Source organism: Aplysia californica, unplaced genomic scaffold (genome assembly GCF_000002075.1).
Source record: "Aplysia californica isolate F4 #8 unplaced genomic scaffold, AplCal3.0 scaffold00542, whole genome shotgun sequence".
Classification (NCBI taxonomy): domain Eukaryota; kingdom Metazoa; phylum Mollusca; class Gastropoda; order Aplysiida; family Aplysiidae; genus Aplysia; species Aplysia californica.
Window position 1 is genome coordinate 486,193 of NW_004797812.1, and position 23,791 is coordinate 509,983.

A 23,791-nucleotide genomic window follows, 5' to 3' on the forward strand; every position below is an offset into this window, starting at 1 on the left:
ACACACACACACACACACACACACACACACACACACACACATCACACACACAAAACCCAACACAAACCGCATACGATACCTTGAAAAGGTGCATTGCGGCAGTTTTGCAGATTAAGCTGGTTTAACTAAAAGGTTCTTTGTAGATCTACAATACACGGTTTTGTTTTTGTTTATTTGTTTGTTTGAATCTAAGACGGCGCTCGCAACAGCATAGAGTAATATGGGCTTACGGGACACATTAAACATTTTTAAGAGGCTCTCGTGGCCCCGAGGTTAATTTAAGGTGTTCACCTCTCTTTCAAAGGTCCCGGGTTCGAATCAGGGTGGAGAGGGAAAATTTTCTCTCTAAAACTGTCTCCTTTCCTTGTTCTAGCAATTTTCTGCCGTCTGCTTTCGTCTCCACTTCTGCCCACATCCCCTCACCCCCTTTGCCCCCTCCTCTGCGCTCCTGACTCTTTCTGCAGCCTATATAATTATACATATCCACTGCGCTTCTCCTTGGCTCCTTTCTCACTGCTGTCTAGGATTTCAGGCACAACCTGGATCTTCTGGAGAGATCTACACCTAGCCTTCTCGGACAAGGGTGAAAAATCGCGGAGGTCCCGTGTGCAAGTTGTGCACGTTAAAGATCCCTTGGTGGTCTAAAATCGATAAGAGTAGGCTTCGGCCGCTATCCGGGCAAAATTCAAAATTTCCCACCTGCTGAAAATGTTTAATGTGTCCCGCGCACTTATATTTATAACTTTTCAGTTGCTAGTGCCGTAAAACACTTAAAGGCTATCAAACAACAACAACAACAACAACATTTTAGTTTGTAGGAAATGTTGGATTTTTGTCCGGGTGGCAGCCAGCCTTGATCTACTCTTATCGCTATTGGACAACCAAGAGATCTTTAACGTGCCCAAGTTGCACGCGGGACCTCCGAGATTTTTCACCCTTATCCGAGAAGGCTAACGGCAATGGTGTTAGATCTAGATATAGATCTTACGGTTTAGAGTTTAGAGATCTAAATTTATCTAGATCTAGAATCTAGACTCTAGATCTAGATCTAGATCTAGATCTAGAACGAATAGTTTTTCAAAAATTCCCCAGAAGTTATTGTCACATTGCTCTCTACAGGTTCCTTTATCTATACTGGCAAACCGTTGAAAATCAGTTTTAAATTTTATGCAAAATGTATTACAAAAGACATGCAATACAACATCAATGCAAAATGAGCGCATTTTACTTTTTAGCAGGGGAAAAAAAAATTACGACCCCGACGAGATTCGAACTCGCAATCTTCTGATCCGAAGTCAGACGCCTTATCCATTAGGCCACGAGGCCACTGACACACTATCGTGATTGTTTGTATATAATACCAAACTTCTTGAGTTTACGTTTTTATTTCTATGAATTTCATATTGATGAGGAATCGAGGTAAAAGGATCGTCTCATGATTATATAATTTTGTGGTTACCTTTTATTTCAATTTTAGATGGATGCTTTTCTTTTTCATTTAAGCGAGCATTGCCTGTACGGTGGGCTTAAAACATATCCACACTTCCTGTTCTGGTCTAATTTTCGTTTCGTATCTCCAGTCTCCAGTCTCCAGAGTTTGCTTCAACTTGCTCCCGAAGCCAGCTTGAGCTTGTATGTAGCTCTGTAGCTTGTTGTGTTGACAACATGGAAGAACTTGACCCGTCTTGCAACCCGCTGGACCCACTGCTGGTTGACGTACGTGAATTATGAAGTACAATTAATGGATCTGTATTGTCTTTTTAATACGTTGTTTCGTTTTATGGTGTAAAATTATGATAATATAGATTCTAGATCTACTCAAACTGGTCGATCTAGGATTCTAGAATCTAACCCCTCAAACAAAAAGTCGAAAGTCCCAATCCAGTGTCAGTGTAGCCTCTAATATTGCGCAACTGAATATGATGGAGGACTTCCGTATCGAGCGACCACTATGAGACAGTAGAATAGAAGGCTATGGATAGGTTTAGGTGTAGGGGTAGGATTATTAGGGTTAGGGGTGGCAGTGGGGTTAGGGTTACGGATAGGGGTGGGTGCCTGTTTCTTGTGTTAGTGTTTGTTGGGGCAGTGGCTCGTTACGGAAGTCCTTCCGAATATATATAGATATATATAGATCTAGACATTCTAGAAATAGATCTAGATCTAGATCTAGAGGTCTAGATCTAGAATCTAGATCTAGATTAGTTCTAGATCTAGACTAGATTCTAGGTGTAGATCTAGATGTTTAGAGATCTAAAATCTAGATCTAGATCTTGATTTGTCTTGATTTAATTCCACCCGATTTATAAATCGGGTGGATATCAACGGCTTGAATTGGGATTTTGCCTAAATCTAGATCTAGAGGTACGGCATACCGACACCTTCGTGTTTGTGATGACTATTTCCGGAAGTGAACTTTTGTATTACCATAACTTCGGCTCTCTTTCAAAAACATCGACCCAAAATTTCGTTTCCTTGAGAGGCCAGCCGTTCCTGTCAGTGTGGAGTGAAGTTTTTAGTCAGATAGTATAGAGAAGACCCCTAAACGAGACTTGACGCATGTCATGACATGTACCCCATACCGACACATATCGGGTTTTCTGTCATGGCATATCACATGTACCCCATACCGGTACCCCCTGCACCCCATACCAGCACACTCAAATTGAAGCACAACTAGGCGTTTGAAAAGAGGAAAGAAGCAAAGACGAACTCCTTTTGCACAGTGGGCCTAAGACAGAACTGATGTTTATTGACATACTAAAAAGAACAACCACCAGAACAGACTCACATACATCTTACTCACATGTATAGGTGTACATGATGAATGTTTCATTTTACTCTTCCACACATCACAAACTCCTATGAACATCTTCCTCACACACAGGTACTTGAATGCTTCATTTTACTCTTCCTCACATACAACAAGCTCACTTGACCATCTTTTACTCTCACACAAGAAGTACTTGAATGCTTCACTTTACTCTTCCACATGTTGACATGTATCACAACAAACTCACATGAACATCTTACTCACACACATACATGAATGCTTTACTTTACTCTTCCACATATCACATGTTCACATCTTACTCCCACTCAGGGCACACAAATGTAAAATGCTTTAGTTCACTTTTTGACATCTCGCTCAACACAGCACTCTGTCGACCACAACGCCCCTTATGATACAATCACAACTCACACATGCGGGCTTTGGTGCTGGGGGAACTGAGCACTTATGGACCTGTCCAGTGTGCAATGACGTTGTTGCCCAGGACAGGTAATAATACAGGTAATAATAACTTAAGGGCCTGAGCCCGCTTCTCTGTGTTGAAACCATAGAGTTCCAGCTTGCTGGTACGGGCAGATTGACGAACGAGGGGGCAGGAATGAGTTGATTGTACAAATCAAGGTACTTTCTGTATGCCCCCTCGTTCTCCTTAGGTTCGATTTTATGCCTATGGCAACGACGGACTTATGCATGTCTGATGCCATCCATCCAGTGGCAATGGTGTGATCAATTAGCTTGTCAAGGACAAAGCAAAAGTGTTGTACAAGTCCTGAGGCAGTTTTTGGGAGACTTTGGGTGTCACCAGAGTTTCATCTTCCAATGGTCTCAATGCCTGCTCAGGCAGACAATAGTCATGGTCCTGGTTATCCACATAATCCCGAGTTGGTGTTGAAACCAAAGGTAGCTGAAACTCTGCTGCAGGATCCAGGAAGTCCTCGGAGGTACTTTCGATCCCCGATAATTCCAGACCTGTGGTCGAAAACTTTAGGGCATCAACTGACCACTCACAACTAGGGACAAGGGCGGTTGGGGGAGGGCCAGCAAGTTCTTCTTCTGAAACAGAAGCAGTAGGAGCAGAAACAATATCACAACATGTGGAAACAGTGGCTGGAGGAACATCATCACAACATACATTGGACAGAGGAACATCATCATCATTACATACAACGGGTGGAGGGAAGGGATAGAGTTTCCTTCATATAAATTTGTTTCAAACATTAAAAAAGAAAAATCTAAAGTCGGTCTAAATTGATCTATCTAGATCTATATAATATAAAATCGTAGAAACTAAAAAATCTAAAGTACTAAGATGCTATCCATAGTCCGTGAAGAATTAACTATTTTTCAAGTCACGCACCATGTAAAAAAATATAGTACCGGTATGGGGTACATCCATAAAAAATTTGTACCCCTTACCGGCACCCCCCCTACTGCCGCCAATTGTTACAACAAAGAGCAGCGAATGGTTTGTGGCGGTAACTAGACACCTTATAAACTGAATAAAAATGCAAAACAAATCCTGCGGGCACGATTACAGGACCAATAGCTCATTTCCCATGACGCATTGCGCATCTGCAAGCCGTAATGGCTGAACGAGGTTCTTACCTTTGGAGATGAAATGGATTATTTCTGCTCACACAGGTGTCTGATTCTGCTCAAAATTGTTGAACTTGATAACAAAACAATATTGAACGGAATTGTATAGCAGACATCATTCCAGGTTATCAGATAATTGTCTGGTTGTCCAATTTTGGGCTGAATGCGTGCTTAGTGCCGGTCTGACGTACGTGTCGGTATGCCGTACATAGGCTCTACATGAAATTTTTTAGGGATTTTTGAATGGCTGTCATTAATTATTCTCACCCGATGCTAAATGTAGGATGTGTTATTAGATCACTGTGTTATCGAAATTTTGGTGTAGGATAACGAACGTTACACACCATTATTATACCCGAATTTTGGGTGTAGAATAAAAAACGGCATAATCCACCCAGAAGTCAGGTTTATAATAACGAACATATTATTATAAATTATACACCCGAAAACTGAGTTCAACATAAAAAAACAAAACATTTCAGGTGCATGGCACACAAACAAAATATGGCCACTTGATATGTTGCATTGAATTGGCCTTCAGATTGAATTTGAAAGTAATTTCTCGGGTCCATATGAAGGCAGGGGTGGGGTCCCAGTAGATCAGTCTATAGAATACTGACCCGTCACACCTATGACATGGACTTTGGTCTCATGACAGCCCTGGTTGTTTTGTTTTGTTTTGTTTTTGTTTTTTTTTCGGTCCACCCAGCAGTGATTGGTTAGCTGAATCTCCTCTTACTCTTATCTCTTGAAATCTGCCGAAAATAAATTTCCACCAAGAAAACAGGTTCGAATCTCATCGTGACAGAGTCAGGCATCATAAGAGTTTATTGCAGCATTTTCGCTGCTATCAAACCCGGGACTCACAATATATTGTGTAGATTGGTCTGTCCAATGTCAATATAGCTACTGTGTGACATAATTGGATGGATGGCTTAATCTTATGTTATGGAAAGTAAAGTCAACTTCTTTTGTAAGCATACTAATACGAGTTAGGGCGAGTGCTTGCGCCATACCAGTCATTGCACCAGGATCACTACATTCGGTGAATTTTTTACTTTTAAATTGTCATTGACAGAAAAAGAAAACTGCAATGAATCTAATTTGTCTGTCTTATCTTATGTGTTTCTCATTAGACTCATCGTTTGGAAAGTAAAAGCTGGCAAAAAAGTTTCTTCCACTTTTTAAAGATTTTTTTCTCAACGTGACTCGCCCCGATTCAAATAGTCTTGAAGCCCAATGAAACAAGATTTAGCATAATATTATCTTCACCAAAACCCTAGACAAGTATATTACATTCTAAATTCAGAAAGGAATTCACTTGCCAGAGTAGTTAATTATGTTTTTAAAAATAATAGCCTTAACTGAAAGCTGTTTAAAAATGAAATAATGTTAGAAATAGTTTGTCATTGTAATGTTAAAATTGGCATTTGTTTCCACCACAAAAAACATGTTATCCCTAACAGAACCCTCGATTATTTTTAAGGCACGCTGTGCCTTGACCCTAGGCTTATTTTTTTCTTAATTTTGATTGGTTAAACCATTCAAGAGTAAAATTTTCCATCATAGAACCAATAAATAGCAACAAAAGGTGACGCAATTTGCTCAGAAGATAATATAAGGTTTTCCCCCAAATCGACTATAGTCGCCTCCCGCGCTCGAGAGCTGGCCCGCCTGTTAGCGATTTTAGTCGCCTCATGCGCTCAGCGGAGTGAGAGAGGGAGACGAGTTTTGTCGCCTGGAGTGCTTAGCGACAGCGGTCCTATGATGCCCGAAACGGTATGAGAAAAGGGTGGAAACTAAAAATGCGGGTGAGAATAGTAGGCTGTAGTTTTATTCTCACCTGGGGTGAAAATAGTATCAATTTTATTCTCACCCCAGGTGAGAATAATATACAGTTTATTCTCACTTCGCGTGAAAATTTAATTACTCCATTCTTGAATACGTTTGAGTTCTTTGTGAAAGGTAGTGTCAATTACAAGCGGATAGCTAGAGAATGACAACTAAATGCCATTGGCCAATATTTATAGTAACAGCCATCTTGTTTCTTTCCCTTATAGAGTTCTATTCCATTTGCTGTTCAGCGTCGTATTGAGTCCAATTTCTTGTAAGTGCAGAATTTCTTGTGCTTACAAAACTTTATTTAAAAAAACGATCTGTATTGAAAGGATTGATCATTTGCACTGCGTCGTTGAACTATGTTTGAACTGGCTTTCGTATCCGAAATGACTTAGATCTAGATCTAGGCTTCCTCTTAGTCTTCTTCTTCTTCTCAGTTTACGTAGTATACACCATCAAAATCAATCTGGGCGGAAGAAGGGTGCTGCACAATCACAGACAACAAGACCGAACAGTTCTGCTAGCTGCAAAGAAAATAATCAGAGTCAGCAAACTGCTGTCGTACGGTCGTGTTGCCACCATGACTGCCAAAGTGGGAATCCTTCAATGACGTCAAACAAGATAACTGTTATATAAATACAGGCCAATGGGGTTTAGTTGTCGTTCTCTATCTGTCCTCTTGTTGTAACACCTGAACTTCCTGTGGAAAACTGTTAAGACAAAAATTAGTGTGGCATGCAAACTTACTCTAGACTTTCACTTGATTTGTTGGCCTAATGAAATAGGCGGGATGTGGAAATTTGTTCGTCATTATGTATGAATTTTTCTCTATAGGATACTGGGTGCCCATTGCGGAGATGGTTGGTTTGCATGATGATGGTTTGTGAATTGTATTTGTGTGAGCGGTCTTATTTGAATATATGAATGTGGATGAGAAGATGATTTACACTAGAGGAATATGTGGGGTGGCCATCATCATGATCGTAATCAGATGTAAGAGCAATTTTGTTCTCTTCCTTTCTCAAGCTTCAACATTGAAGAAGAAGCATGCAGTTACCAACATTCTGAGCTTTTAAAATATTTGTCGATGCTGGGAGACTTATTTTCATGATGATGGCAGAGAGGAGAAAACTTCATCAACTGTCTGACAACAGTAACCAAGCATCAGATTTTTGTAGAGGCTGAATGAGAAAAAATCTTGCACAAAGTCAGAAATTTGTAAGAGATTTGGTATCCCGAGTTCACAGCTTTTCACGTTTCTAAAAAAAAATTAAGATAAAAATGAAAACGCCCGCCTTGGATGTTACAATCACGAAAGAAAACGAGGTCAGGCCTTGCAAAATTAGAGAACATCGAGCTGGCATTGTTTTAGTGGTTCAAGCAAGCACATGCCATTACCCATCCTGGTAACTTTAAGCAGACTAACGGGAACTTGGCATTGACTTCACAGGATTGTTGGACAGATTGAAAATGAGACAAGGCATATGGCATCATTCAAAAAGCTGTTTTCAGCGGATCTGCTATTGTTATTCCATGACAGTAATTTATTTTTCAGCACCTTGAATTTCTTCAAAATCTCTTAAATTTTTCATTTGATTGGTTTCCTAGAATTATGGATGTGTCAAACATTTGTGTGTGTGCCTAAAGAAAGGCACCAAAAGTTGGACTTTAACCATTTTGAGTTAAGGGTTGTACTTAATAGGATATTCAATGCTGAACACAGGGGTTTTTGAATTTTTGAGATGTGTCAAGTAGTTTTTGAGATATTGCACATTTTGCGAGGTAAGGTATAAAGATCTTATTTTGAGAACTTTAGCTTTTGAGTTTAGAACATACAAATTTGTAAAAAAAAAAAAAAACGATGATTCAATTGTTTCTAATGTATTAATGTATTCATGGAAAATTCATTTCCAATTCGGCATTCAGTTGATATTCAGTTGATATCAATATCATGATTAGAATTCAGTGGTAAAACATAGCGGGGAAGAGAAATCGTCATTTCCCTCTACTTCTTTTGTGCTTCAAGAATAGATTTTTACACCTTTAAAAGTATTTTTTTTAAAACTTTTTTAAAACATACCCTACCCTCAAAATAATTCCCCCAAAAATGTTTAGAAGTCAAATCAATTAAAACTCTTTCAAAACATTATTTTAAAAAATGATGGAACTAAATCTATCATTTTTTAAAAATGGAAACACTTTTTGGTCGAAAAAGTGATTTTTTATCATTATCAGCCTGTGGCTCAAAATGGTCTGTGGCGACCTTTGGTATCTTTCTTTAGGCACACACACACATTTCTTAATCCCCACATTTGTATTATAATTGCCAAAATCCGCTTTGCATAGCAGTCTGTGAAAATGATTTTTTGAGAAATACTGAAATTTTCGAAGAGATCTTTGCACTAGAAGTATTCTAAAATGTGAAGAATACAACCCCGAGGTACAAAATGACCCCAGGGCGTATGGATAGGATTAAGTCCACGAAAGAAAGAAAAACTATGGTGTGGTTTTCATGTTAGAAATGTCCATCTGAATTTTCATGTAACTGGACTCAGTGGGTTTTATATAAAACAAATTCAAATTGGTGTATGTAAAAATATTTTTACCTCGTGGAGCGGTGCCACTGACTGAAGTGTCTTTGGCCATTCCCAAAGGAGGGACATTTCTCGTTCTAATGCACAGTAGAATTGTAAATGGGCTGATCCGACTATATCGTGCTCGTGACTGTGCCTGAACTACAACAGGGAACTGCTGCTATTTCTTTCCTAATCCTTACTATCGTCATTTTCCTCTACTTTTGTATGTTTGTCACACTCATGTGACCCACTATTTCCGGGGTGCCTTGATAGTTGAAGCAGACTTTGTGCTGTTGAAGCATGAGAGGTGAGCAGAGTAAGTCTGATTCCCTGTAAAGACTTCTCTGTTGACATCCACTCCTTGGCGCTCATATGACCGTATGCAGTTGCGAGCGCTGTAAAACCTCTACTAAAACTAAAAAAATATTTTTCTTTCCACTCTTTACTTCAGAATAAAGCGGCTCCAGATGCCCCGGCAAAGGAAGTAGAAACTCCACCTGCTCCACCTCCCCCTCCTCCTGGCCCCAATGCAGGCTTTCAGGACCCCAACACGTTTGACATTATCAGAGCCACACAGTATGGGGTGTTTCACAGAGTCCGAGAACTTGTTGAGTCTGGCTACGATGTCAACCAAATGGACCATGAAGATGTCAGTCTGCTGCACTGGGCTGCTATCAACAATCGCACAGATATTGTTAAGTAAGCTCATTCACTGTTCTGTATATATGGCGAATTTCACGATGAGGACCCACAGGTTTCCCACTTTCCCAATTTTTTTCAGGATTTTGAATTTTTTCAAAGGGTTATGTATTTTATATCATTGGAAAAGCCTTTTAAAGAGGAATTTAAAATTGTTAAAGAGAATGCAAAGGCCTGTGAAAAAAGTTATTTAATAAAATGTAAACGTACTTTGGTGCCAACAGCACAATCCATGAATATCACCAGATTTGGTATAATTATCCATTTTATCGAATTCACTGGCCACAAAAATCATTATGTGCTCTATAAAAGAAATTAATAGAAATAAACAATTAAAAAAATAGGAAATAACAAAAAGAAAAAGAAAAAAAATCAGTTGAAATTTCTCCCAATGTTGGAACAGCCTATAAGACCACGGAATCACCATTGGCTCCGATCTGGACAACTCGAAGCATTCATTGGCATCAAACAAGACAATCACAAAAGAACATGCTATTTTTGTCCCTAACATCATTTGTTTTCTTTCTACACATGCTACATGTTGTGTTGCAGTCTTTCAATCAATATAAACCTAATATAGATATAATGACAAATAAACGCGTGTAATTGGGTTGGATTTGTAATGGATTCTGACGTTGGTGTGCTTCGGACGTAAGAGACTTAGTGCGGAAAAAACTTGGAAAACAAGACAAAACATCCACCTCGTCAAAAAGGGTGCTAAAGAATGAAAGAATGGCGCAATCGGAAGTAGTTTTTAGCCTTGGCTTCACGGAAAGTCCTCGTGATTTTTTGCAAATCTCTGAAAAATGCAGAGTTCGACTGTAAGATGTCAGAGACTCAGCGCAAGGGGTGCATCACAAACGACTCTCGAATCTACTAATACTAATATATTCTTCAATTTTCGCTAATTACGACTAAAACCGATGTAGAATTGAGTAGTATCGCATAGCTTGAGCATAAGAACTTACATTTATTTTGCTTTGGAAGTAAATTTGGCGCACAATGTCACATCAAAATGTCGGACTTACTCACGCGATTTTCGACTACCTTTTCGCTCTGTCTGTTGCCGTTTCAAACCAATGCTAGATTTATTTTTTTCCTCTGTTCACATTAGAGAAACATATTTCTTGCATGTTCTAGCGGTATTTTGAGAAAATCTAGCATAATATGCTGTTTAAAACTAAAATTGTCAGACTCGCGAACATAGGAAAATGCCTTAAGTCTAATCCTTACGTCCGTGACACCTTTACGCAAAATGTCAAACAAAATAATGCTAACACTTATTTTTTATTCTCGTGTTTGTTGGGCTCAAAAACAGACAAAACAACACAAATTGAATACCAAACAGTACAACTGGAGAATTTTATTTATAAAATAAACCCCTTGTTGTCTCTCACGCCCTTACCTTGAAATCCGCTGTACGCAATATTTGGGGATCTTTTTCTTTCTTTCTCCTGTTTACATTCTTGGCCAGTGATGGTCGCCGATTTGTTCAACATCCCATGCACATGACAGCCTTCCCCTATTCAGATTCTTTTGTGTATATTGGAAGTAAAAGTACTAAAAGTAAATTCTCACTACTGACACCGGCTCTGCCATGCCTTCCTCATTAGAAATAAAAACAACTTGACAGCATTTTGTCGTTTTTTTAACCTATTTTCATTTAATCCAAACTGTTCTTTGTGGAAATCCTATGGGAGAAACAAGATGTGTACCTGCCTGACCCTGGCCAGGTTTAACAAGGAAGAGTAAATGAAGTCTTTCATTGTTTGTAGCTAGGTATGTGTTTCTTATTAGAAATCAACCATATAGACATGACACGTTAAAATTAATCAGACCGACAAACACTCTCTCTCACTTTCATAAACACTTGTGTTACTTGTATGAGCATCTTTTACTCTCTATAGCTATATTAATTGCCCTTTTCTTCTGGTTTCAGTTACTTCATGTCAAAGGGTGCAATTGTCGATCGCTTTGGAGGTCACTTGAATTCGACACCTCTGCACTGGGCGACAAGGTAATGCATAACTTTGCAATCTTATTTTTTCTTCCGTCCACTTGAAATTACCCAGAGAGTAAAAACACAAAGATTAAAAGACTGTTTTGTTATGACCATCTTTCCTTTTCCTTCGAATGTGCATAAAGTCTAAAAGGTCTGTGTAAGGCAGCAACCCATTTTTGTGGAGAAAAGTGTCCATCATAGACAGGTGACTGTCTTTTGCAGAACTAATCAAAATGAAGAAAACAAACCATTTCCTTCTGAGCTCCCAACCGAAGGATGGTCACAGGCTTAGGACTGCCATAAACTATAAGGCTAAATCAAAATGGGTATTTTTTCTTTTAAAAGGGACAAATAGTTTGCCACTGCTCAAAGAATGAAGGGCACTTCTGTCACAAGCTCATATTGATGTCCATTATTCTGGACTGTCACGTTGTGGGTGGTTGGTGGGTGCTCTGGTGTGGTTTGCACCTTCTTTCCTATCAGACATCTATCATCCTTATCTTTCCTCCTTCTACTTTGTGTTTGTTACTCTCTTATAACACTTCTTATCTTCTAAACTTATATGTGAGGCGGTGTGGTCGAATCAGGCTCTCGTCAATTTGTGGCATGTAGAGTTATTGGTATCATCTTAAAGCTTGTTCACTTCTCTTTATTTGAATGAAAAAAAAAATCCATTTATCTTGAATACAAGTAGAGATATTTGCAAATGAAGGAGGTGGGATCACCTGTTTTCAGAGGTAAGATTAATAAGAAATTGTCAGTCAAAGATTAATTATTTCCTTTGCTTAGGAGTCCGTGGTAACTGAAAATTTACATTTTTTGTGCTTTTAATCAACGTTTTTCAGAAAAATCCACACAGAAATGAGTTCTTTAATAAGCATGAAAGGTGTTGAGCCAAAAAACAAAGATGTGAGAAAAATTCACAAACCTGCGGAAAAATGTAAGTTTCTTCACTTTGATTATTTTGACGAGAGCCTGATTCCACCATGCTGCCTTACATATGACCTTATTGTGTTGGAAGTGCCGTAAAACTCTTAGTTTAAAAAAAAAAAAAGGACTGTCACATATGATTTGCGTTTGACTTGTGGGCAGGCCTAACTAGGCAATGACAAATCGCACGCCTCACCACTCACCAACAGCTGAAAATTTGTTATTGACTGGTCAATTGAGTAAACTGTGGAAGAGACCAATGCAATATGATCGGTTCATCATTGGAGGGACTAATAATAATGACAGGTGAATGGATTATGAAGGCTCGTACACAGTATTAGATGCCAATATTTAACTTTGGAAAATGAGAGACTTGCATGGCCATCTTAGAAAGGTTTTTTTAATTGTTGGTTAATAAAATATAGTGGCCGCAGTCATGTTGAATAGGTTATTGTTTTACATGGGGCTATTGTTTAGATTAAAACGCAAGGGGAAATGGAAAGTTCTATTTTTGTTTTGATAAGCCAAAGTTTTTTAAGCTTTTAAGGACACTGCTTGCTCTCAAAATCTTCACTCAAGAACCGTGGTTTGAAGTTTTTATGGTTCTTAACTGGACACCAACTTCATACCTGTAATGTGCATTGGTTGTTACAGTTAACGGTTGTTGATTATCCAGGGAGACTTGGGCAAATTAACAAAATATAATAAAAAAAACCCACATGTTTTATCCTTTCTGTTTGTCTGTCTCTGTCTGTCTCTCCCTCCCTTCCTCTCTCTCTCTCTCTCCCTCCCTCTCTCCCTCTCTACCTCCCCCACTCTCTCTCTCTGTCTCTCTCTTTATTTCTCTCTCTGTTTCTCTCTTCGGTATAATCTGTTGCTGATATGTTCTTTGTTAACGAAGAGTCAATCTCCTTCATATTGCTACCTCCTTGTCTCATAAATGAGCCTGGTAGATATATACTGTTTATTAAAATACAAAATTATTGTGGCATATTCATTTACCAGTTCAAGTGTTATGAAATGTAATTCGACTCCAGCAGGGGTTATTTTAGGAGTCTGGTATTTTTGTATAATAATATTGATATGAATTGTAGGTTATAAACAAAAATACACACTCTTTAAATAATGGAAATGATTCTCTCTCTCTCTCTCTCTCTCTCTCTCTCTCTCTCTCTCTCTCTCTCTCTCTCTCTCTCTCTCTCTCTCTCTCTCTCTCTCTCTCTCTCTCTCTCCCTCCCTCCCTCACTCCCTCCCTCCCTCTCATGTTGTTGTTGTTGTTAGCGATCGAGTAGCATCTGAGCGTTAACTCTTCTGCATGATGCCATTCGGTAATAGTTGCATGTTTGTTCTAACTGTTGTCTCTCTCATATGATACACTTATTTTTTGTTTGTAATTGTAGACATTTATTTTCTTTTCATGTTGGGGAAACGAAAAAACTTTTTAATATGCTGCTGAAATGCAGTTTTGAGAAACTCATGTGTGGCTTGTTTGGTTTCTTGGGGGTAGATGCTGGCTTTGAACACATTGTCGAGGGATAATTTTGTGTCAGCATTTAGAAAATTGAATACCCTTAACCCTATCCGTTCGTCGTGTTTTACTATCGTATCCATACGACGTGGGGAACTCTGTGCCACCACTTTCCAAAGAGGAAATTTACTTGTTAATCCGATCCGTATGCTTTGCATGGCAGTCTGTCAAAATGATTTTTTGAGAAATACTGAAATTTTCAAAGAGATCTTTGTACTAGAACTATTCTAAAATGTGAAGAATACAACCCCGATGATACAAAATGACCCCAGGGCATACGGATAAGGTTAAACTATCCAGACCTGTTTTAACGTCTTTATAATTATTTTTTTTTGAGGGGGGGGGGTGTTCAATACGAACCGCCAACTTGAACTTTAGAGTGAAATCAAGTCTTTTCTCCCCTTAAGTGGGTGAAGATGCTAGTTCAATATTTACCTTATAGTGCAATTTTGGTCCATCTGCAGACAAGGTCACCTCGGTATGATTGTCCAGCTAATGTCTTTTGGGGCTGATCCATCTCTTAGAGATGGGGAAGGTAAGCTTGCTTATGTTCTTAGTGCTTACTGTGAATCTCACTTTAGCTGTAGGACAAAAACGTCTTTGCTCGTTCACTGATTACACCTTAAAAAATTTTTAATGCTCAGACTTGAACTTGTGTTGTGATGAGTTTTGTTTTGCACTTTCAGAGTGTGAAAGAGAGATGGGGCTGAGGGAGGGGAAAGGCAGTTTAAATTAAAGATATCTTCTTTTCAAAAACAGTGGTACATGATCACTATCAGCATTTTCTTTGTCTTTGAGTTCGAATTGTGAGATTTCTTCCCGTGATCAAGGGTTGTATGGTTGACGTGACCTTTGTCACAGGACATTAAATAATATTATATATATTTCTTTATTTCTTTATAATGTGGAAGATTTTAGCAATGTTTGATTATAAATCATTCCTATCCAGGCTGCAGCTGCATCCACCTTGCTGCCCAGTTTGGTCACACTGCCATAGTGGCGTACTTAATAGCCAAGGGTCAGGATGTTGACATGCTGGACAAGGCGGGCATGACCCCTCTCATGTGGACTGCTCACCGTGTCTTTGGGTATGTATGTGCCGACTTCTTTAGTGAGGTGCGGGTGGTTGGTGGATATGGGATGTGCTACTCCCTTTTCTCTTAAATTTTTTTTTCTTTTTATAATGTAATTGTTTTTTGCCCTCATCACCACAATTTAGATCATTAAGGAGGCGAGCTTCTGGCTCTGCGTGTCAGGACCAACCCAGGCTGAGAGGGAAACAGTATCCCAGCAGAAGGACTGAGATACTCAATAGTAATTGTCTCTCCACTAGGAAATTGAACTCGGGTCTCCTACTTTCAACAATGAAGCACCTAATGGTTTCTTCACAGACATCGTTTTCTTTTTTTATAGTGTACTTTTTCACATTTTTTGTTTTGAATTTTCTGTTTACTAATTAACAGTGTTTGTATTATAGTCCTAAGATCCTTATTTCTTTACACCTTTGATAAACGACTGGCATCACGCTTCATCATGAAACATACACTCTCATTTATGCTACCCACAGAGGCGCTTTATGAACATTCTTTACGAACACCCATCACCATGGTCAAGAAGAGTGTTCTTTCTGAAATGGTCTTTCCATTGATTCCTTCTTTGTGATCTAGCACCATGCTCTCTCTCTCTCTCTTTCTCTCTCTCTCTCTCTCTCTCTCTCTCTCTCTCTCTCTCTTTCTCTCTCTCTCTTTCTCTCTCTCCCCCTCTCCCCCGCCCCCCTCCCTCTCCCTCTCCCTCTCCCGCTCTGTTGTTCAGAATTAGTCCGATCAGAGAAGATGCCTGTCTGGACCATCAGGTAAACTTTTTTTCAACTTTCACGTTTCAGCTACGACCCTTCCCGTCTCCTCCTGACGTTTGGTGCAACTCTGAACAAAGCTGATAAGCTCCATGGGAACACAGCATTACACTGGGCTTGCTCAGTAGGCAACCATATTGTGATTAAAATGCTTCTCAACAAAGGTGCTGACATGTATGTTGTTAATCACAAGGTGAGCGATGTTCACTCATCGTAGTGTTACACTTAACAACTCATACATTTTTTTTTTCATTCCCGGCCTAAGCTGAATTTTTCCCCCTGAGATCCTGTTAGGGGAAAAATAGCCATATGTGTGTGTGTCTAAAGAAAGGTACTAAAAGTCGCCACGGACCATTTTGAGCTACAGGCTGATAATGACAAAAAATCACTTTTTCAACCAAAATTTGTTTCCATAAAAAAATGATAGTTCCGCCATTTTTTTGACCATGTGTTTATAGAGTTTTCATGGATTTGACTTCTAAATATTTTATTTTGAGGATATGGTATGTTTTAAAAACATATTGGAAACTGCTTTTAAAAGGTGTTAAAATCTATTCTTGAAGTTCGTTTTCTCTTCCCCCCTATGTTTTACCATTGAATTCTAATCATGATATTGATGTTGACTGAATGCCGAATTGAAAATGAATTTTACATAAATAAATACATTAGAAACAATTAAATCATCATTTTTTTTCAAGTTTGTGTGTGTTCTAAACTGAAAAGCTGATTTTCTCAAAATTAGATCTTTATACGCTACCTCGAGAAATGTGCAATGTCTCTAAAAGTACTTGAGATATCTCAAAAATTAAAACAAACGCTGTGTTCAGCATTGAATGGCCTATTAGGTACAACCCTTAACTCAAAATGGCTAGAATCCGACTTTTGCTACCTATCTTTAGGCACACACACATATTCTTTTGTTTTGCTATCATTCCTTCCGTGGCACCTGATTTGTTATTGTATGTTTTATAACAAAAATAATGGATACCAATTTATTCTGTCTTTTGAATAATATCAGTGGTGTCAGTCATCTTTTAAAATCCACTTATTTAAAAGTGGACAAAGAACTCGTATTTGAATTACTTTTGAATACCAGATTTCAGATTAATGTGGATTGTTTGCACATTTGCATGTTATCAACATGTGCATAGTGTCTTGCCTCTTTGTCTGGCTTGTGCAGAAGACTAAATGAATTCCTATCACTAATGGAGGTGTTATTATTTTTCAAAAAATGTCTTCATATATGTACCTGTTAATAGTGTTAGTAGTTCTTTTTTTTTTATACCATGCATTGGCTCTCAAAGGGATTTTTCTCCTTTAACGTTTTGATAGTCATGAAGCAGGGTAGTGCTAAAAAAATTCAAAGTAGAAAAATATTCTTTTTTTGTTGTTGAAGATTTGCCTTCATGGAAGTCTATGAGAAAGGTTCATTTAATTTATTGGTTACTGTTGATTAGATTTGGGGAGGGGGGGGAGGGGGCGCGAATAAGCTTTCAATTCATTTACATTTTTTAGAAGTTTGCTCAAGTTTTTGGTCAGTTTTATGCATATATGAATTATACTTTACAATAATGTGATTCCTATATATGTGTTGTCCAGTACTGTTATTGTAACTATGAAGAAAAAGGATGTAAATGTTTCCAGAGTTTGCCTCTTCTTCCAGATATTTCTTGGATTTCTCTCATTCTGGGTATTTCTAAAATCACTTTTTTTCCAGATTTTTCCTGGACTTGTCTCGTATATCAGATGTGACTAGAACTTTTCTCTCATTTCAGATATTTCTAGAACTTTCCAATAATTTTAGATATTTCTAGAAGTTCTCCCTTTCATTCCAGGGCGACTCCCCTCTTGACATTGCCATCAGCCAGTGTAATGCTGAGTTGGTGAAGAAGCTGAGAGCGATGCAGGCTACTGCACAGGCAACAAAACAGAGCTTCCTTGGGAAATATGCCGCAGATAAGGTAAGCGTGGTTGGAAGTGTTTGAACCCTTTCTCTTACGTCTTAGAGTTTGGTCTCAGAATCTGTAAATTTTAAAATTCAACACCATAGTAGTAATATCTTGAAACAGTAAATAGTATAGTTTCTCTGTTCTGATCTGGTTTGATCTTACCGCTCTTTCTACTTACCTGTGTGTCTTGTCTCTTTATCTTTCTTGCTTTATTCGTCCTCTCTTATATCATTTGGCTTCTTTCTTACATATATATTGTTCTTATTTCGTTGTATTTACCTGTAAAAAATGCGAAATGCTCGCAGCTAAAGGGATTTGAAAACAACAATGACAACGACCTGTAAACCCTTTGAGCCCTGATCCCTCCAGAGTGGGTGGTTAGGTGTGCCTCTGGTAGGTCTTACTTCTTTTCTTACCCTGTTTTGTTTCTCTCTGTCTGTCTTGCTTTTTCCCTGCACTTAATAACTGGATAAATTGTGTTGATGTGCTTTTTTTTAACTCACTCAGCGGGTGGTTGGCGGGTGCTTTGGTGTGGTTTGCTCCTTCTTTCCTACAAACAGCTGTTGGCCTGATCTGTCCTTCTTATTTGTATTTGTTATTCTCTTGTAACACCTCTAATCTTCGACACTTCTATGACCTTATTGTGTTGCGAGTGCCGTAAAACTCTTACTGAAACTTACTCAATCAAACAAATAAACAGGACCCAACCCTCTTCATCCGAAATATCCTGGACAGGCTTAAGTAGAAAAATTTTTACTTTGCTACTGTGCTGCCATTAACTTGAATAAACAAGATCTTAAGTTTAAAAGGGGAGGGGGGGGAGGGAGAGGAGTTACAATTGATTCTGCATGTTTCATGCCCTTGTTGGTAAAGTTTAGATTGTTTCGTAGGTGACTTGTCTGACCATTCATGTAAGTGCCAGACAAGTCACCTCTGAAGCAGTCTAGACTGTTCCGACCGGGGCATGAAACATGCACAATCAATTATAAACACCCCCCCCCCCCCAAAACACACATAAAACCAAATTAAATCAGGTCAACTTGGGTACATCTGACTGAGATACTCAATCAAATAAACTTCCCCACTTGTGATTCAAATTTATGCCTTCTGCTTGCTACTGCACAGACCCAAAACTATTACCACATAGATAGGGCCAGTCTAAAAATTTAGACTAAAAGCTTAATGCGAATTAAGATTTTGATTCCTGTTTTTAAAAACAATGAATTTTATGTTTTGAGTGGCTTAATTTAATTTGTTTTTGCGTGTGTTTGTTGTTTTTCTCATTACAGATTTTTAGACGAAGAGTGTGCTACGTTTTTCCTTTTATTGCTCTGTTTCTCATTGGATACATCCCAGAGATGAGTGTTGCCTGGGGCTACAAGCTTTTAATGTTCATTCCTTTTGCTGCGGCAACTCATTACACGATGAAGTAAGTCATATGGGTCCTTATTGTATCATGATTTGTGTTCATTTATCGCTTGAGTTGTTTGGAAAGTTAAACAATTTTTTTCTAAGTTGGTACTGTATATAGCATGTTTTTGAAGAAAATTTGTTCTTTAAGATGCTTTCAAACAACAATTCATTTTCACATATTATGTTATGTGGAAACATTTTATGGAAGCCTGTAATGTGGTCGTGGATGTAGTTTACTTGAAAATTATTGGTGAATCAGCAAATGATGCTGTGAAATGAAAATTAAGGATTACATGTAAATATGATGAGACTGCATGTCAGTTTTTAATGGCATGCCTACCCTGAAGGGATGAAAATGATTTCATCATTTCCTTTTCACTTAAGTATCAGATGACATTTCATGATCTGCAGTTATATCCGTTTCTGATATGTTAGTGTAATATAATCTATCACCATTGTAGTGACCACTCCATTCCCATGGAATTAATGCAATATCATGTGACCTAAAAGAATAATTTGTATGGATTAGACCATCGGTAGTGGCAATTTTTTATGACATGAAGGGTCAAAATTCAAAATATCTTAGATAAATGTAGATCTGTTATTTAGATGTTATCCCTAAATGATATGCAAAAATTGCGAAGCTCAGGTTTATGCTGATTTTGTACCTTCAGGACATATGCATTTCTTTTCAGCATTGATAGGAATAATGCAACAGGTGTTTGTGGGGAAAGGGTTAGGCACTTTACTTTGGCTCATAGGAGACCTGATCTCGATTCCCTAGTAAGGAGAATTTTTATCAAGCATCTTGGTTTTTCTGTTAGGATGTTGTATCTGTCTCAGTCCAAGTTGGCCCTGACAGGCAAGGCTGGAAGCCCACCTCCTAAATGATCTAAATTGTGTCGATGAGGTGTAAAGCCCATAGACCTTGCTGTTAAGCAGGGGTATGCTCTACACAAATGTTATTTAGTAATATTATTAGAGCCATACCGGCTTTTACCTGCCTGACACACCCGCATTTAGTGCAGGCTTAGAAATAAGAACTTTCCTCTCTAAATTTAGATGCTGATGTACCAGGTCTTTGTGAAATTTCATTGAAACTGGCACTTTGATCAAAAACAAAAGCTATTTGTTTGCTACTCCCCCTGAACCTCTGAAAACCTCTGAAATAATCCGGTTCTAGCTGGCCACCATTTTGGTTCTGCTGTACTGACCTATTTATGGTGCTAAGAGGATTAGCAGATGTGATGCAGAAAAATAGCAAACCATAGATTTAACGGAATGGCACAATAAAAATCTGTTAGGAATGATACTGGACAGACAGGAATGAATATGCTTTATGCTTTTGAATTTCCTCTAATAATAATTTTTCTTGCCTGCGGTAGGCAGGTGCTCTGATGTGGTTTTCTCCTTCTTTCCTATTAAATATCTGTCCACCTTATCTCCCCTCCTTCTTTTTTGTGGTTGTTACTCTTTAGTAACATTTCTAATCTTTAGAACTTATACGACCGTATTTTGTTGCAAATGCCGTGATACTCTTGTACTTACTAAAATAAGCAAAAATGTTTGTCCTGATTAAAACTCATTCCTAATTGGAATTAGCAAGAAGAAACCATATATGGAGGAAAAACAGCACTCTAAGTGGGTTCTGTGTTTGGAATGTTACAAGGCATATTTAGTGGTACCCTTATTATATGAAAGGGAAAATAATGCCACTCTCACTCATAGTCTTGATTAAGAAAACTAAACCTTACATCTTTCATGCAATGTTTGTAATTTAAAAAATTAAAGTTATTATTGACCTATGTCAAAGTGGACGACTTCTGTAACATTCCTTTAGCATGCATTCTAGAACTTCGTCCTGTTTAAATACACTTTTTACTTTTCTCGGACATGTCCAGGTTTTTAAAAAATGAACCTTGCAGATGTGCATGTTCAGCAAAATTTTCCAGTTTAGGATGTCTTGACAGACCTTTGAAAAATGCCTCTGAAACAATCTCACAAAATATGGATTTTCCTTTTTTTTTAACTTTATTCTTTAAGAACTTCTACGAATGTCTAGAAACATGATTTCTGCAAGCCCAGGAGGAATTCTTTGTGTTTGAGTTCACTCACTGCCAAACACGAGGATTTTTGGGGATTTTTTTAATGTACTGCTGACTGCCAATACCGAAACCCCTGAGGTTCAAGTTTCCTACTCTTTTTTCCCCACACTTTAACTTTTATCCGGGTCTGGTCTTTCAGGGTATGTTGCTTGAAAATTGTTTGAGTTATATCCCCTCAAAACTGAATAAAATTATAGATTTTTTTTTTCTGACAATGGTGATCGAGCAACCTTGCAACATTATCGAACTGGTGGACCCATTATATATCAACGAGGGTTGGATCTAGACTTTTTTAGTGCTGAAGAAGAGGACTGCAATGCTAACCCAAGTTACGTAGTAGGTTCAGAGCCCAGTAGAGGCTAGTGGAAGTCTGTAGAGATTAGTGGCAGTGAATTTGGTGCTAGGTCTAGGAATAGCTTTAGTTGAAGCAAGTAGTAGTGATCAGTGATGGTGAATAAAATATTTCATAATTATGATGAGTCTAACTTCGATCCTACTATTTTAGTGTTAATATGTTAAGGGCAGCCCCAATTTTTTTTCATACCAAAGTAAGTTGAGTATATCGTGAACTGAAATAGTGTTATTTTTTTATTGCTTCATTGTTTTACTTTTCGTTTCAGACACTTTGTTGACGAAGATGCGGCCAATACTATCCCTCTTGCTGTATACCTGTCCACCAAGTTCTGGATGTATTTCACCTGGCTCTTCTATTTGCTACCATGTATCCTTTTAGTTTGCTGAGAAATGCTTTGATATTTATGCCAGTATCCCCCCTATGTCTGTGAGGTGCTTTGGTTTGGTAAATTGGTAAATGCAGCAAACTAAAGAATCGTTTACAAATGCCTTTACACTGCCCGAAAGAGAATCTGCTATGATGAGCTATCCTCAAGAACATTCTTGGTTGGTCAGCTGTCTTTCATCATAAGCACCTAGTGCTTCCGGGGAGTGGGCACTATAGAAGTGATCTTTATTATATTGTATATCATTAGTCTGTAGGCCTATAAAAAGCTTTTTCATGAGTAATTTTTGTCATAATCATTAATCATTAACTCTTAAAACACAAACGCCGCTCACAACATAAGTAGTAAAAGTCTTGAAACTATGGAAGAATGCTGTCAGCATTCATTATAATTTCTCATTATGTTTTCTTCTCCGTGTTCTGTCTGGTTCAGTCGAAGTATGTTTACATCCAATTTGGTGTTAGTTGAAGAAGTAAATGTATTGATTGGACATGTACTGTCTTTGAGAATTTTGTTGACCCTTGGTTGACCCTTGTTTGGTTGATGACAGCTATGTCTAAGACAATGATGTCTGGATCACAGCAGTAGCCTAAGCATAGGAGAATAATAGTGTTGGAAGACAGCGATCAAAACAGGAATCAGATTCAGATTTTTATGCTGTCAGATGTTTTTCAAGTATGATTTATTCAACAAAGAGAAGACGTACATATTATTCGTGTTATGTTTGTTTGTGCATGCATTTCCTTGGATTTAATATGTGAGATGACCATATTTCTTTACATTGTGGACCTCGATTAGCATATTAAGTAAGCCCTGTTGGGAAATAAAGGTTCCTGGGAAAATGTGCACATAATTCCGCATTAAGAGTTAAAGCAGTAATCGTAAGTCTCACAGAAATGTGCAAAATATAAGATATAGTTTATGAAACTTTAACTTGCTCAATAGTTATGTGCATTTAGTAACTTTTCTTATAGCTTTTAACATTTTATTTGATATAATAAATTGTTCTATCATAGGTACATTACATTTCAAAGCCTGTGGCAATAGTAAAAAGTAGGCATTGAGCTCTTCCTTAATTATTGATTTGGCATGTACTGTGTATATATTATATATATATATATATAAAAAAAAATTTTTTTAAAATAAGTGTTTTATGGAGCACACAACTGCATAAGTTCATATGAGTGACACATTAAACATTTTTAGTTGGTAGGAAACTTTGAATTTTGCCCGGGTGGCGGCCGAAGCCTACTCTTATCGATTTTAGACCATCAAGGGATCTTAAACGTGCTCAACTCGCTCACAGGACCTCCGAGATTTTTTGCCCTTGTCCGAGAAGGCTAGGTGTAGATCTTTCCTACCAGAAGATCAGGGGTGTGGCCGAAAGACAGCAGTAAGAAGGAGCCAAGGAGTAGTAGTAGAAAGACCGCAGAAAGAGTCAGGAGCTCCAGAGGAAGTGGCAAAGGAGGTGAGGGGTGGGGGCAGAAAGTGGAGACGAAAGCAGACGACGTAATATTGCTAGAGAGCAGGAAAGGATGTGAAAAGAGACAATTTTAGAGAAGGAAATTTTTAGGTCACTACCCTAATTCGAACCCGCGATCTTTGAATGAGAGGCAAACACCTTAACCTCTTGGCATGAGAGCCCCGTATATTTTTCCAAATTATAAAACTATTATCTTTGTGAGCATGAAAATATTATAATTGCCATGTTTCTTCACTGGAAGAATGGAAAGTGAGGAAGAAAAAATATGTTTAATGAGTAACAAAATTATGA

General features: G+C 38.1%; 1 protein-coding gene and 1 non-coding gene across 2 annotated transcripts in view; one reads left to right on the forward strand and one right to left on the reverse strand.

Annotated features, from left to right (window-relative positions):
• Positions 1–1,253: 1,253 nt before the first annotated feature.
• On the reverse strand, positions 1,254–1,326 carry TRNAR-UCG. The gene has a single exon. It is a non-coding gene; the product is annotated as a tRNA-Arg (tRNA).
• A 135-nt stretch (positions 1,327–1,461) lies between these two features.
• The window catches only part of LOC101854744 (palmitoyltransferase ZDHHC17), a 32,076-nt gene continuing 9,746 nt past the window's right edge, over positions 1,462–23,791 (forward strand). The window contains exons 1-9 of the mRNA XM_005106552.3: positions 1,462–1,716; positions 9,251–9,498; positions 11,438–11,515; positions 14,423–14,493; positions 14,908–15,046; positions 15,841–16,003; positions 17,646–17,771; positions 19,049–19,188; positions 21,898–21,998. Of these exons, the coding sequence (XP_005106609.1) occupies positions 1,666–1,716; positions 9,251–9,498; positions 11,438–11,515; positions 14,423–14,493; positions 14,908–15,046; positions 15,841–16,003; positions 17,646–17,771; positions 19,049–19,188; positions 21,898–21,998 (1,117 nt within the window). The 5' untranslated portion in view covers positions 1,462–1,665. The remainder of the gene's footprint in view (positions 1,717–9,250; positions 9,499–11,437; positions 11,516–14,422; positions 14,494–14,907; positions 15,047–15,840; positions 16,004–17,645; positions 17,772–19,048; positions 19,189–21,897; positions 21,999–23,791) is intronic.